A 15,895-nucleotide genomic window follows, 5' to 3' on the forward strand; every position below is an offset into this window, starting at 1 on the left:
TACTCTGTAACTGTAGACCTAGTTAATTAAGTAGATTATAGAAAAATTTGTTGCTCATGGCAAGTCCAATTGACTCACCATCACTGCCAAATTTTTGCCCCCCCAGTGGAGGGTTATGTAAGAGGTCTGAGCAGATGTAATTTCGATGTATTGCTCATGCGCTGCCTGCGATATGCAAGGGATAAGAGAATCTCTGACCAGAGAGCAGTGTTGACTGCACTACGAACTGTGAAGCTGTAGCAGTAAGTTGTTGCTAGTCTGCAGTCTGCTCTGGTCTGGTCTGGTGTATCGTGTTGGCCGGGCCGGTCGCGGTGCAGCGATGCCGGAGCCTGAGTGTTATTGTATAAGGTAAAAAGCAGCCTCACGCATATGTAGTAATGTCATCTCAAGTCCCATGCAAATGTTTTAAAAATCTAGTAATAATAATCTTTCTCATAAAAAGTAACTTTTAACAACCATTGATTTCAATTTAAAGAATTTACTAATTTCTCCCATCCATGATCATCCCGATTGTTGCAAAAGAAAAATTAGTTGCTTCCTTTCATAAATGACAAATCTACCAGCCAGCATTTCACAGGGCTGTGCCAGAAATCATTATTTTAAGAGCAGATATATATGTGTTATCCGGCGACTTCATTGAGGTAACAATTTTTCTCTTTTTTATTCAGAATGATCTTTCAGGGCCATGACGCAGCACTGCTGACGTCCAAAACTTACCAGGTTAAATTCACAGTCAATTATTGAAAAGTTATAAGCGAATGACAATTTAATTGAGAGGTTAGTTACATTGAATTATCACCAGGTTACTGAATTTTTTTTTTTTTGTTGGGACATTACACTGAATGTGAACGACATAATATATTTTTTTACTGTTGAGAGGTTTAGGAATTTTTTGTTTTGAGGTTACTCTAAATGTGAATATTATTTATGTTAATATTTTCTGTTGAGAGGTTGCGGTGAATTATTTTGTGGGGAGGTTACAATAGAACTTCCACCATGTTTAACTGTAGGTACAACACACTGTTGGGCTACAAATACATTACAAATACATTACATTACATTAATCCCTGTTCCACAGATCATGAATACGACATTTCGCAATGATGTGGAACATGTCACTTTAACATAAGTTTTCTTTACACAAAATAATTAATTAATTTTTTTACAGTTACTACTCCATATCTACGAATTCATCTATTGTGTTGAAGGAGTTGTCATTCAGAAATTCTTTTAATTTGCTTTTAAATGTTGGTTGGCTAACTGTCAGACTTTTAATACTATTTGGCAAATGACCAAAACTCTTTTTGGCAGCATAATACGCCCCTTTCTGTGCCAAAGTGAGATTTAATCTAGAGTAGTCAATGTCATCCTTTCTTCTAGTGTTGTAACTATGCACTTTGCTGTTATTTTTGAATTGGGAAGGGTTATTAATGACAAATTTCATAAGTGAATATATGTATTGCGAAGGACCTGTGAATACCCCGAGTTCCTTCAACAGATGTCTGCAAGGTGATCTTGGGTGGGCTCCAGCTATTATTCTGATTACACGGTTTTTTGCAATGAGTACTTTCTCTCTTAGTGACGAATTCCCCCAAAATATGATGCCATTTGAAAGCAGTGAATGAAAATATGCGTAGTAGACTAACTTACTGATATGTTTATCACCAAAATTTGCCATAACCCTAATAGAATAAGTAAATGAACCTAACCGTTTCAGCAGATCGTCAATGTGTTTCTTCCAATTCAGTTTCTCATCAATGCAACAACCCAGAAATTTTGAGTATTCCGTTCGTAGTCTATATTTATCAATGGTTTATACCATTTACTGCACGGAATTGTATAAACTGTCTTTTCTCAAAATTTAGTGACAGTCCATTTGCAGAGAACCACTTAATGATTTTCTGAAAGACATTATTTGCAATTTCCTCAGCTGATTCTTGCTTCTTGGGTGTGATTACTATACTTGTATCATCAACAAAAAGAACTAACTCTGCATCTTCATGAATATAGAGTGGCAACTCGTGAACATATATTAAGAACAATAAGGGACCCAAGACTGAACCCTGTGGGACACCATTCTTGATACCTCCCCAGTTAGAGGACTCTGCTGGTTTTTGCAGACTATCTGTACTGTTAATTTCAACCTTCTTCAGTCTTCCAGTTAAATATGAATTAAACAATTTGTGCAATGTCCCACTCATACCACAATAATTAAGCTTATATAGAAGAATTTCATGACACACAGATTCAAAAGCCTTAGATCACAAAATATCCCAATGGGTGATGTTCGGTTATGCAATGCATTTAATATTTGATCAGTGAAAGCATATACAGCATTTTCTGTTGAAAAGACTTTCTGAAAACCAAACTGACATTTTGTTAGTACATCGTTTTTACAAATATGTGATGCTACTTTTTCTAGAATTTTGGATAAAGCTTTCAGAAGTGAGATTGAGCAGTAGTTGTTAGCATCAGATCTACCCCATTTTTTACGCAATGGTTTAACAATAGCATATTTCAGTCTATCTGGAAAAATTCCCTGTTCCAGTGAGCTACTACATATGTGGCTAAGAATCATACTTATTTGTTGGCAACAAACTTTACATACTCTGTTGGAAATCAATTCAATATGAGCTTTCACTTTTGAGTGAATTTATTGTTTTCCTAATTTCAGTAGGAGAGGTTGGTTGAATTTCAATTTTATCAAATTTCGTAGGTACTGCCTCTTTCATATACTGCCTTGCATTTTCTAAGGAATAGCTGGATACTATTTTTTCTACAACACTTAAAAAATGATTATTAAATAGTTTTATACTTCTGACTTCTTGTTAACAAACTTACCATTGTGTTTGAGAGAAACACAGTCTTCCTGTGCTCTCAGTTGCCCTGTTTCCCTTTTCACAATATTCCAAATTGTTTAAATTTTATTATTAGATGTGCTAATCTCAGACATAATGTACATACTTCTGTAATTTTTAATAACTTTTCTTAATACAGTGCAAAGTTTTTATAATGTTTCACTGTTTTGGGATCATTACTCCTCTTAGCTATAAGATACATTTCCCTTTTCTGTTTACAACATATTTTTATCCCTTTACTAAGCCAAGGCTTTTTACATGGTTTCTTACATCCCCATCTAACTGTTGCAAGATTTCCCTAAATTTTTAAATTGTTAAATCGTTAATGGAATGCACTATTTTGCAGGACTGTTTTGCATTACTGTAGGGAGCTATATCTTATACTGTAACTAGTTGTGCATCATGATCAGACAGACCATTCTTAACAGGAAAAGTTTTTATTTGATGAAATTTATCTTGGTCTATGAAAACGTTAGCTATCAGTGTGCTGCTTTCCTGTACCACCCAAGAAGGAAAATCAATAACTGATGTCAAATAGAAAGAACCAAGTAATACTTCAAGGTCAAGTTTTCTATCGGACTCTTTCAGAAAATCTATGTTGAAATCCCCACATACAATAATTTGCTTTCCTTTGTCTGACAGCTAGCACAACAAAGAATCTAAGTTTTTCGTAAATAGTAGAAAATATCCCAATAGAGACCTATAAAAGGCTACAGTTATAAATGTGCCATTATTTAGTTTAAGCTCACATGCACATGCTTCTATATATCGCTCTACACAAAATTTTTTAGTTTCCACATTTTTCAAACTATGACTGACTTTAACATATAGTGTCTCTACTTACATGAGCTGAAAGCTTATATTCCTCTTCATTTATCAATTCCATACCAGCGACTATATGATGTTCAGACAGGCATAGTACATCTATTCCACCATCAGTTTCTAAATCTTCTAACAAACAAGAAGCTCATTTACTTTGTTTTTTAATCCCGTGATATTCTGATGCAATATATTGAAGTTATTTTTCACTGAACTGTTATGAGAATCTTGTGATATTTTCACACCTCTAGTACCTGCCTGTCTAAACTTTTCATTAAGCTTAATGTCAATCAATGTAGGATGATTGGACACTGATCTTAGCCTAAAAAAGTACTCCAATGGGTTTCAGTGCCCCCTCCCCCCTTTAAAGATTTTGCTATCATCCCAGCCAATTCACCCTTCCCTTTCCTACTGAGATGCAGGCCATGTCTTGTGAAGTCTTACCTACCAATACCATCAACAGGAATCAAACCTATGCCTGACAAAGTAACCGGCCGAAGCAGCCGATTTAGCCCCATATTGACCCTCCTGACAGAGCTGTTCAATTGGGGTCGGTCATAAGGCATGAAAGCAGGAACCAATATTCTCCTTCTGGTTCCAAAAATCTCGAACATCGATTAATCGGTGAGTAACACCTTCGTCCACTCTTCCGATGTCTAATCACGATTAAAATCTCTTCTTTTTATTTATGGGCCTTAGAAGGGGTTCCCTTACTGTGACATATCCTTTCAAGCCAGATTCAGTCAGTCTCCTTCTTACTGTTGCAACAGATATTGTTGTCGTGTTCATTTCTACCAGTTCTGCACGAATTTGAGGTACTGTTTTGAATCTATTTCTCTTACTGGTAATTCTGATATATTTAACATCACTTTTAATTGTTTACGAGCTCGTTCTGGTCGTGGTATGTCCTTATTGCTACCTGTTGTCTTCTGGCGGTGAAGCGTGTATTGCACTCCTCCTATAGACACATTGACTGTTTCGCAACTTGCGAATAGATAAACCTGCCTGGCTGAGTGCTACAATTACAGCACGTTTTTGTATGGCTGTCTCCACTCGTGGAACCATACCAGCGATGTGAACACTGCAAAGTCACGAAGGAACTGACGGGCATGAACCATATGTTAGGTATCGTAGCAATGGTTGCCGTTCGCTGCGGACATCACATCACTACAGGGAACAGCACAGGTGCACCAAATGCGGCGTCTGTCGGCAAATAGGTAAACAAATATGTCAGATAGATACACAACGTTTTTGTACACAAAATCGTTTGTTGGATACTATTGTATCTCGATGACCACAAACAAAAATCATGACATGTGTACAACTATTGTACTATTCCTTTGCTTCCTCAACCTTACCCTTATGTACAGCGAACTAGATGTCATTTATTGGGTGTGTTGAAATTAATGAGCGGTAGTGTATATCGGGAGAAAAAGTATAGCATATACACTAATGACCATTAAAATTGCTACACCAAGAACAAATGCAGATGATAAACGGGTATTCATTGGACGAATATACTAGAACTGACACGTGATTACACTTTCACGCAATTTGGGTGCGCAGATCCTGAGAAATCAGTACCCACAACAACCACCTCTGGCCGGAATAACGGCCTTGATATGTCTGGGCATTGAGTCGAACAGAGCTTGGATGGCGTGTACAGGTACAGCTGCCCATGCAGCTTCAACACAATACCACAGTTCATCAAGAGTAGTGACTGGCGTATTTTGACGAGCCAGTTGCTCGGCCACCATTGACCAGACGTTGTCAATTGGTGAGCGATCTGGAGAATGTGCTGGCCAGGGCAGCAGTCGAACGTTTTCTGTATCCAGAAAGGCCTGTACAGGAGCTGCAACATGCGGTCGTGCATTATCCTGCTAAAATATAGGGTTTCGCAGGGATCGAATCAAGGGTAGAGCCACGGGTCATAACAAATCTGAAATGTAACGTCCGCTGTTCAAAGTGCCGTCAATGCGAACAAGAGGTGACTGAGACGTGTAACCAATGGCATCCCATACCATCACGCCAGGTGATACGCCCGTATCTCGATGACGAATACACGCTCCTAATGTGCGTTCACCGCGATGTCGCCAGACACGGATGCGACCATAATGATGCTGTAAACAGAACCTGGATTCATCCGAAAAAATGACGTGCACCCAGGTTCGTCGTAGAGTAGACCATCGCAGGCGCTCCTGTCTGTGATGCAGCGGCAAGGGTAACCGCAGACATGGTTTTCGAGCCGATAGTCCATGCTGCTGCAAACGTCGTCGAACTGTTCGTGCAGATGGTTGTTGTCTCGCAAACGTCCCCATCTGTTGAGTCAGGGATCGAGACGTGGCTGCACGATCCGTTACAGCCATGCGGATAAGATGTCTGTAATCTCGACTACTAGTGATACAAGGGCGTTGGGATCCAGCAAGGCGTTCCGTATTACCCTCCTGAACCTACCGATTCTATATTCTGCTAACAGTCATTGGATCCCGACCAACGCGAGCAGCAATGTCGCGATACGATAAACCGCAATCGCGATAGGCTACAATCCGACCTTTATCAAAGTCGGAAACGTGATGGTACGCATTTCTCCTCCTTACACGATGCATCACAACAACGTTTCACGAGGCAACGCCTGTCAACTGCTGTTTGTGTATGAGAAATTGGTTGGAAACTTTTCTCATGTCAGCACCTTGTAGGTGTCGCCACCGCCGCCAGTCTTGTGTGAATGCTCTGAAAAGCTAATCATGTGCATATCACAGCATCTTCTTCCCGTCGGTTAAATTTCGCGTCTGTAGCACGTCATCTTCGTGGTGCAGCAATTTTAATGGCCAGTAGTGTATATACGGGCAGTCTTTCGAAAAAATGTCTATATATATCGATATTATATCAGCAGCCCTACGGGGTACACTCCGCCACAGGCCGTGCGGTGGATTGCGGAGTATCTATGTAGATGTAGATGTAGATGCAGACATCGTTATGAGCAACTGATGGAGTTTAGAAAGTGCCAGCTGGTGGTACTGTGCAGCATCCAGATTTCTCTGGCATTCGGATGTGACAATGACGCGAGGTTGGACTGCACGGCAGTGTGAAGGCAGGCATTCTCGCCGTCAAGATCCTGGAGAACCACGCCTGACCACCACAAGGGAAGATCCCCGTACTGTGCAACAAGGATATCGTAGCCTGCCAGCTGAGGACACGTAATGACTGTGTTATGTCGCAGCATTGGTCGGAGATTACCAGCAACCAGACTAGGAAATTATGTCCCATGCGTCCGCAGCTCATGGGCTAGTGACTAGCGTTGCTGACCTTAGATCACGGGGTCCCGGGTTCGATTCCCGGCTGGGCTGGGGATTTTCTCTGCCCGGGGACTCGGTGTTTGTGTTGTCCTCATCATTTCGCCATCAACATCGTCATTCGTGACAGTGGCTACATTGGATTGTGAAAAAGTTGGACTGTGTAAAAATTGGGACTTTGTACGGGCACTGATGAATGTGCAATTGAGCTAAGCCGGCCGGTGTGGCTGAGCAGTTCTAGGCGCTACAGTCTGGAACCGCGCGACCGCTACGGTCGCAGGTTCGAATCCTGCCTCGGGCATGGATGTGTGTGATGTCCTTAGGTTAGTTAGGTTTAAGTAGTTCTAAGTTCTAGGGGACTGATGACCTCAGATGTTAAATACCATAGTGCTCAGAGCCATTTGAACCATTTTTTTGCAGTTGAACTCCCAACAAACCCAACATCATCATCATCTTCACTGTTCCACGCGTAGGGCGCCTTCAACGCCACAACGCAAACGGCTGGTGAATGGCGGCGTTACACTGTTTTCAGGGATGAATCACAATTCTGCACTATCCAGGATGACATCTCTCCAGGAAACCTGGAGATATGTCCCAACCTTCCAATGTTTTGGAAAGACACAGAGTTGTTTCATGGTGTAGATAGGCATCGTGTATGACTTCTGGTCACGGCTGGTAGTGATCAATGGAGCTCTGACGGCAGAATAGCATGTCACGTACTCCCTCCGTTGTCACGCGTTACGTATCGTGAAACATGGTCGTGGTGCCATTTTTCAACAGGACTGTGCTCGTCCACATATGGCACGTACCTCTATGAACTTTATGCACGGTTTTGAGGTAGCCCAGTGTTCAGCACCCCAGATCTTCCTGCAGCAGAGCATGTGTTGGACAAGCTAAGCGTGGTTGACGTCATCCCTGTCCGAGTATTTAGGGTATCTAGGACCAGTTACAACAGTTGTGGGACAGACTGCGTCAGAAGAGAATGCAGTGGCTGTATGTCAACCTGTCCAACCGAATCAGTTCATGCATCCAGGTCAGAGGGAATGCAGCATCGTACTGATTAGAGGGCTGATACTGCCAGGTTCTATGTAGATTTGACTCGATTTTGTAATCACTGAAATAACGTCACATATTCTCTCAAGCTGTAAAGATTCATTTCCACCTTCGTTTCTTTGTGCTTCACTTTTCTTGGCAGACAGCGTATTTGGTACAGATGTTTGGACAACATGGTTGTGGAGTAACAGCGATTGAGCCGGCCGCGGTGGTCTAGCGGTTCTAGGCGCTCAGTCCGGAACCGCGGGACTGCTACGGTCGCAGGTTCGAATCCTGCCTCGGGCATGGATGTGTGTGATGTCCTTAGGTTAGTTAGATTTAAGTAGTTCTAGGTTCTAGGGGACTGATGACCACAGATGTTAAGTCCCATAGTGCTCAGAGCCATTTGAACCATTTGAACAGCAATTGATATAAAATTATCTTAGTTCAAAATGGTTCAAATGGCTCTGAGCACTATGGGACTTAACTACTGTGGTCATCAGTCCCCTAGAACTTAGAACTACTTAAACCTAACTAACCTAAGGACATCACACACATCCATGCCCGTGGCAGGATTCGAACCTGCGACCGTAGCAGTCGCGCGGTTCCGGACTGCGCGCCTAGAACCGCTAGACCACCGCGGCCGGCAATTATCTTAGTATTAAGAAAACAGCCTTAATCTCGTTTTTTTAAATTTATTTGATGCGAACGGTTTCAGCCCATCGCAAGGGTCATCTTCAGGGTGAAGGTACTGTGAAATTGCAATATATATCTTACACAAAACTAATGACAACGATTATGTAAATATGATGTTTTACCCACTTTTCGATTGCTGGTGGCGTCATGTCTACCAAGGTGTGGCAGGAGACTGTAAGGAATTTACCTTATGCCTGGGTTTATATAGCCTGGGTTTATATTGCAAACTTCACACAAATTGCATTTATACTCCAATTTTTAAGCCTAGACGTCTACCATTGGTCACCGCTGGAGGCGTTGCTTACGCTCACGTGCTCATAGCTTGCTATATAAACCCAGGCAAAAGGTAGATTCCTTAAAGTCTCCTGCCACACCGAGCGAGGTGGCGCAGTGGTTAGCACACTGGGCTCGCATTCGGGAGGACGACGGTTGAATCCCGCGTCCGGCCATCCTGATTTAGGTTTTCAGTGATTTCCCTAGATCACTGCCGGCCGAAGTGGCCGTGCGGGTAAAGGCGCTGCAGTCTGGAACCGCAAGACCGCTACGGTCGCAGGTTCGAATCCTGCCTCGGGCATGGATGTTTGTGATGTCCTTAGGTTAGTTAGGTTTAACTAGTTCTAAGTTCTAGGTGACTAATGACCTCAGCAGTTGAGTCCCATAGTGCTCAGAGCCATTTGAACCTAGATCACTCCAGGCAAATGCCGGGATGGTTCCTTTGAAAGGGCGAGGCCGACTTCCTTCCCCATTCTTCCCTAATCCGAGCTCGTGCTCCGTCTCTAATGACCTCGTTGTCGACGGGACGTTAAACACTTATTTCCACTCCTGCCACACCTTGATAGACGTGACGCCACAAGCAGTCGACCTGTGGGTAAAACATTATATTTACGTAATGGTTGTCATTAGTCATGGTTGGCATTAGTTTTGTCTAAGATATATATTGTAATTTCACAATATGTTCGCCCTGAACATGGCCCTTGCGATGGGCTGAAACCTGTCGGCACTAAATAAATAAAAAAAAACGCGATTAAGACTGTTTTCTTAATACTGAGTATTTGGTACAGTTACTTCACTGAAATGACTTACATACTAGTACTGCATGGAAATTTTTCAGTATTTTATTGGGCAGATGAGCAGGTACTGTTATGGAAACAATATGGTACAGAAGAAATCAGTGTTTAACATATATTTTCAGAGGTAGTCCTGGAAACATTCCAGCACGATTTATTAACAATAATTTCACACGTAATGAACTTAATAGCTACAAGAAAAATCACAGCACTTGTTTCCAATGTATCTTAGCTTAACTGGCAAGCACTTTGCCTCTTTACTGTTCTTTATTCGGCTGTTACGCGGGCGAATAGCACCACGACGTAAGAAGCTTTGTGGTGGCTTTCCAGTGATGTAGACTGGGCTTGTCGAGTACCCTTGCCACGCTGAAAATAGTACGACAGGCGTCCAGCGAGACACAGAAGTGTCGGCAGGTGGGCTGCGCGCCGGCGAGGCGGTCACCGCTTGTTGAGGATGGCCTGGATCTCCTCGAGCCGGCGGCCCTTCGTCTCCGGCAGCAGGAAGACGACGAAAAGCGCGGCGGCGATGCAGCAGACGGAGAAGAACCAGAAGGGCGTGTAGGCGCCCAGCGAGCTCGAGATCTGGCTGAAGAACTTGGTGATGAGGAAGCCCACCAGCCAGCAGAAGGACGCCGTCAGCGACGACGCCAGCGCCTTCACGTTCGTCGGGAAGATCTCCCCCATGACGGCCCAAGGCAGCGCTCCAAATCCTGGAAAAGAAAAGGCGGCATGTCAATACGGGAGCTCCTGATCTGACCGGAGGTCAGCAACGACATTTATCATAAAAATGGCTCTGAGCACTATGGGACTTAACATCTGAGGTCATCAGTCCCCTAGACTTAGAACTACTCTACTGGCCATTAAAATTGCTACACCAAGAAGAAATGCAGATGGTAAACGGGTATTCATTGGACATTTTCACACAATTTGGATGCATTGATCCTTAGAAATCTGTATCGAGAACAACCACCTCTGGCCGTAATAACGGTCCAGATACGCCTGGGCATGGAGTCAAACAGTGCTTGGATGGCGTGTACAGGCACACCTGCCCATGCAGCTTCAACACGATTCCACAGTTCATCAATCGTAGTGACTGGCGTATTGTGACGAGCCAGTTGCTCGGCCACCATTGACCAGACTTTTCCAACTGGTGAGAGATCTGGAGAATGTGCTGGCCAGGGCAGCAGTCGAACATTTTCTGTATCCAGAAAGGCCCGTACAGGACCTGCAACATGCGGTCGTGCATTACCCTGCTGAAATGTAGGGTTTCGCAGGGATCGAATGAAGGGTACAGCCACGGGTCGTAACACATCTGAAATGTAACGTCCACTGTTCAAACTGCCGTCAATGTGAACAAGAGGTGACCAAGACGTGTAACCAATGGCATCCCACACCATCACGCCGGCTGATACGCCAGTATGGCGATGACGAATACACGCTTCCAATGTGCGTTCGCCGTGATGTCGCCAAACACGGATGCGACCATCATGATGCTGTAAACAGAACCTGGATTCATCCGAAAAATGATGTTTTGCCATTCGTGCACCCTGGTTCGTCGTTAGTACACCATCGCAGGCGCTGCTGTCTGTGATGCAGCGACAAGGGTAACCGCAGACATGGTCTCCGAGCTTATAGTCCATGCTGCTGCAAACGTCGTGGAACTGTTCGTGTAGACGGTTGTTGTGTTGCAAACGTCCCCATCTGTTGACTCAGGGATCGAGACGTGGCTGCACGATCCGTTACAGCCATGAGGATAAGATGCCTGTCATCTCGACTGCTAGTGATACGAGGCCGTTGGGACCCAGCACGGCTTTCCGTATTACCCTCCTGAACCTACCGATTCCATATTCTGCTAACAGTCATTGGATCTGGACCAACGCGGGCAGCAATGTCGCGGTACGATAAACCGCAATCGCGATAGGCTACAATCCGACCTTTGTCAAAGTGGGAAACGTGATGGTACGCATTTCTCCTCCTTTACACGAGGCATCACAACAACGTTTCATCAGGCAACGCCGGTCGACTGCTGTTTGTGTATGAGAAATTGGTTGAAAACTTTCTTCATGTCAGCACGTTGTAGGTGTCGCCACCGGAGCCAACCTTTTGTGAATGCTCCGAAAAGCTAATCATTTGCGTATCACAGCATCGTCTTGCTGTCGGTTAAATTTCGCGTCTGTAGCATCTGTAGCACGTCATCTTCGTGGTGTAGCAATTTTAATGGCCAGTAGTGTACTTAAACCTAACTAACCTAAGGACATCACACACATCCGTGCCCATGGCAGGATTCGAACCTGCGACCGTAGGAGCAGCGCGGTTCCGGACTGAAGCGCCTAGAACCGCTCGGGCACAGCAGCCGGCGACATTTATCACGTTTGCGTTTTTAATCTCTTCCTTCCGGAAAACACAACTTATTTTACTTTTCCTGTTTACCAAAGCGTTTCGACACCTGTCTTAACTTCGGAGGGTCCTGGTTTATTTCTTTACAAATATTACACAGAATTGGTAGTTATTTTAGACCAAAACTACGAATTGTTGGTTTTTGATTGTTTATTTATTTACTAGCTGAGAACTTGTTATCACCCTGGTATATATTTATTATAATCTTCTATTAGCTCATCTCCTTTTTTCCCCTTCCTTTGTTCATCTCGTCCTTCACCCCCCTTTTGTCCATCTCTTTGTAATGGTTCTTTATTTACGTGACCATTATGACACTCCAACCCCAGTTCTCGATACCAGTAATATCGTACTACTTTTCTGCGAAGTAACAGACATATTTTTGTGACAATATTCACATTTGTTTTTATTAATGTGTAGGTACTCCGATGTATCGATATATTACAGTGATATGGTTCTTGTGTGTATTCATTTCTGTGAGACTGTCATAATCTTTGACTTACTTGTAACAGTTTTGGCGCGAATGCGCACAGAGCAGTCTTTGTTTCACTTTGCAGAAGTTAAGTTGTTATTTCGCTTTGTAAAAGAACAGTCAAGTCTTGTGCTTAGTTAAAGAGGAAGTTAAATGTATGAAGATTGATACAAAACTGTTTTCTTGGTGATGTGACAGTTAAGAAGAAGTATATGTGAATTTACAAGAAGTTATTAAAAATCTGGATCGTGAACACCAAGTCAAAAATTATTTCTACCATATCATTGTTCTGATCTGGGATTGTTTGATCATTAAGAATTTTCTGAAAATCGCATTTGTTAGGTCTTCAAATATTGCTAAAATACGGATCTGGACCTTCTAGCAGTCAAAGTGGAATCACCCTAGAATTAACAAGATGAGCCATAACAACTTCGACGAAATCTACGTGGGAATCCATTCAACGTAAGTGCCAAAATTAATGACTTTCTTACAGTGACTTCATTATTTCCATTCTGACGATACCAACCACAGTCAATAACTTTGTTGTTGCCCGATAAAGCAAACATATGCTGTGTGAGCAACATTATTAATCTGATTTCTAACCTACTTTGCAAGTGGTGGTATTGTTAGATCTTCCACCCTCTCTATTTGTCCATGTCCTCCACCGCTCTCGTACATTTCTTATGCCCTCTTCTTTTCCTTCCCCCCTCCCCCCCCCCCACCCTGTCCATCTGCTCCTTCCCCCTCTGCCCAACTCCTCCTCTCTCCTCTAATTGCATTTCCTCTTCCCCTAACTCTTTGTTCATTTCCTCTTCCAACCTCTCTTTGCTCATCTACACCTCACCCATCTCTGTCCATTTTCTCCTCCCCCTTTCTGTCCATCTCTCCTCCTCCCCTCTCTCTGTTCATCTCTTCCTCTTTCCTTTCTCTGTCCATCTCCTCTTCTCTCTGTCCATCACCTCCTCTTCCCTTCAAATCTGCCCACACCCTCCAGGCACTTTGTCTGTTCATCTCCTCCTCGCTCTCTCTCTGCCTACATTTTCCTCCCCCTGTTTCTGTCTTCTTTTCAGACAGTAACAAACATGTGTACCAAGTTTGGTTAAAATCGTGATTTAGAATGAACTTTTATACCCGTTGCTTTGCCCGCCTATGCTCATGTAAAATATATTGCACATCTATTTAACATTATTTTATCCGTATTTTTACACTCATTTCACCTCAATTTCTGGCGAATTTCGCCGTGCAGTTTCATTTCTACGCAGCTCAATTTTTATAGCGCCAAATCTCCTGAATTATATGTCGTAGAATGATATATTTGTTCTGTTAGATTCAGCGGTGTATGTGAATACTGTCTGCAAAATGTGTCGCGAGAAAAGTTAATAGTGAAGAAATAATAAATTAAAACGTCATGCTTGATGCCGCAGTCTTGCGACGTGAAGAGTGAAAATGAAGTAAACGATAAACTTTTTTCCTTTCATCATGTAGTGGGGATCGTCACAGAGGAAATGTTTCCTAAAGGTTTTGAAATTATGTTTAAAGTTTGTTCTAAGTCTTCAAGTACCCTAATGCTCAAATACTGGATCACCAATGTATGGGCATTCACTCATCGTGGGACAACTGCTTTTCCGCCCCTACCCGCAGCCCTTTGATACGTAGTTCATTTTACTCCCACAGCGATGGTTTCCAGACAGTGTGTGATACGTGTAACAAGTTCGGTTGAGATTGGTTCTGTGGTTTAGGAGGAGATGTGTAACATACATACATTCATATTTACGTAAATCCATTTTTATAACATGTATGGCTCCATTTATTTATGTATTTATTTATGTTGTGATCCGGCACCTGAATTACATTAATGGAGAAAGTGAATTTGTACATGTCGGCTTGATCGATGCCTTTTTACGGCTTGTCAGCACGTCATCTGCAAAGTAGTCGCAAGAAATTGCGTAAGGAGTTTTTGATTTTGAAATATTTTTGCAAGAGTACTAGTGGTATATGTCCTTAAGTTTTCCGTTCTTTTTTACATCATGGGCTTGTTTTCTTTTTGGCTGTAGTTACATACGCTGCTATTCTCACCTACCGCACTTCGCCCTGACATTGTCTCACGCTTTTTCACACACAAAACGAGATTTGGGAGTAAGGTTATTCACATTCGCCGAGAGACGCCATGTTATTTTCGTTTTTCAATTGTTCATTGTTTTCTTTTTGTCCATTGTGGCCGCTGATTCTGAATGTTTGGTGCGAGTTTGCGTGATGCGTCCGCTTAGGGAGAAACGTATGTGATGTGTGTGTGTGTGTGTGTGTGTGTGTGTGTGTGTGTGTGTGTGTATGTGTGTGTGTGTGTGTGTGTGTGAGAGAGAGAGAGAGAGAGAGAGAGAGAGAGAGAGAGAGAGAGAGAGAGAGGAGGGAGATAGTGAGTGAAAGACTAAATTGAGAAGATCTTGTTGGATAATCGAGGATGTTTGTTTGTTTGTTATGCTGTATTTTCTTTGTGGGTGTGTTTTTATATAATTCATGAAGTGTTAAGCTGTGCAAACGGGTGTTTAATTGCGTAGTGTTACGTATTCGCTTCATACTTTCTTTTCTTATGTCATCGTTTTTTGTATGAGGTAGTTCTCCACTAATGAAGTTTTCGGTAAAGACTGTTTTATTGTCTGAGGATCTTGAGATCAGTTTCAATAGTATTTGGATTGTGCCTATGAGACGATCTGTTAAATTAGTGCGTGTATTGTCACTTTTTAAGACTCTGAGAAACTCTGAATAACTAGTTTTGAAGTTCCTGCATATCGACCTATGTATACAGATTGGCATTAACTGCAAGTTATCTGAGAAATTCCAGCTTTCTTAAATTTGCCTGTTGGGATGTTGTCGACGTTGAGATTATTCTGTACTGTGTTGTCTGTGCCTTATGAACTTCTAGTCCTTGTCTCTACAGTATGAAGATAAGCACACAGATGTCGAAACATGTTTGGAAAAATAGAAAAAAGAAATACACTGAGTTTTGCAGAAGGCGGAGCTTGAAAACCCAATTTAATTTGCAAACACAGAAAAAAACGTCGACAGCAGTTTTCAAACCCAGCAAGATGATATGTATTAATCTCCATGATTTTATGAATAACATGGCTGCTTCCGTGAAAATAGTGTGCAGCAAGAAGTAGTTCCCTGCCTAATAGGCTAACGTTTGTCAAAATTGTCTCGAAAGAATCGTCCGAATTAAAGACGGAGGCCGTTTAAGAGGCTGTAAGAGCTGTTAAACGATCATGA

The 15,895-nt window shown here is 42.5% G+C and overlaps 1 protein-coding gene across 1 annotated transcript in view; it reads right to left on the reverse strand.

Annotated features, from left to right (window-relative positions):
• Window positions 1–9,883: 9,883 nt before the first annotated feature.
• The window catches only part of LOC124605699 (facilitated trehalose transporter Tret1-like), a 79,118-nt gene continuing 73,106 nt past the window's right edge, over window positions 9,884–15,895 (reverse strand). The window contains exon 6 of the mRNA XM_047137560.1: window positions 9,884–10,475. Within this exon, the coding sequence (XP_046993516.1) occupies window positions 10,204–10,475 (272 nt within the window). The 3' untranslated portion in view covers window positions 9,884–10,203. The remainder of the gene's footprint in view (window positions 10,476–15,895) is intronic.

The sequence above is a fragment of the Schistocerca americana genome, chromosome 3, assembly GCF_021461395.2.
Source record: "Schistocerca americana isolate TAMUIC-IGC-003095 chromosome 3, iqSchAmer2.1, whole genome shotgun sequence".
Taxonomy (NCBI): Eukaryota; Metazoa; Arthropoda; class Insecta; order Orthoptera; family Acrididae; genus Schistocerca; species Schistocerca americana.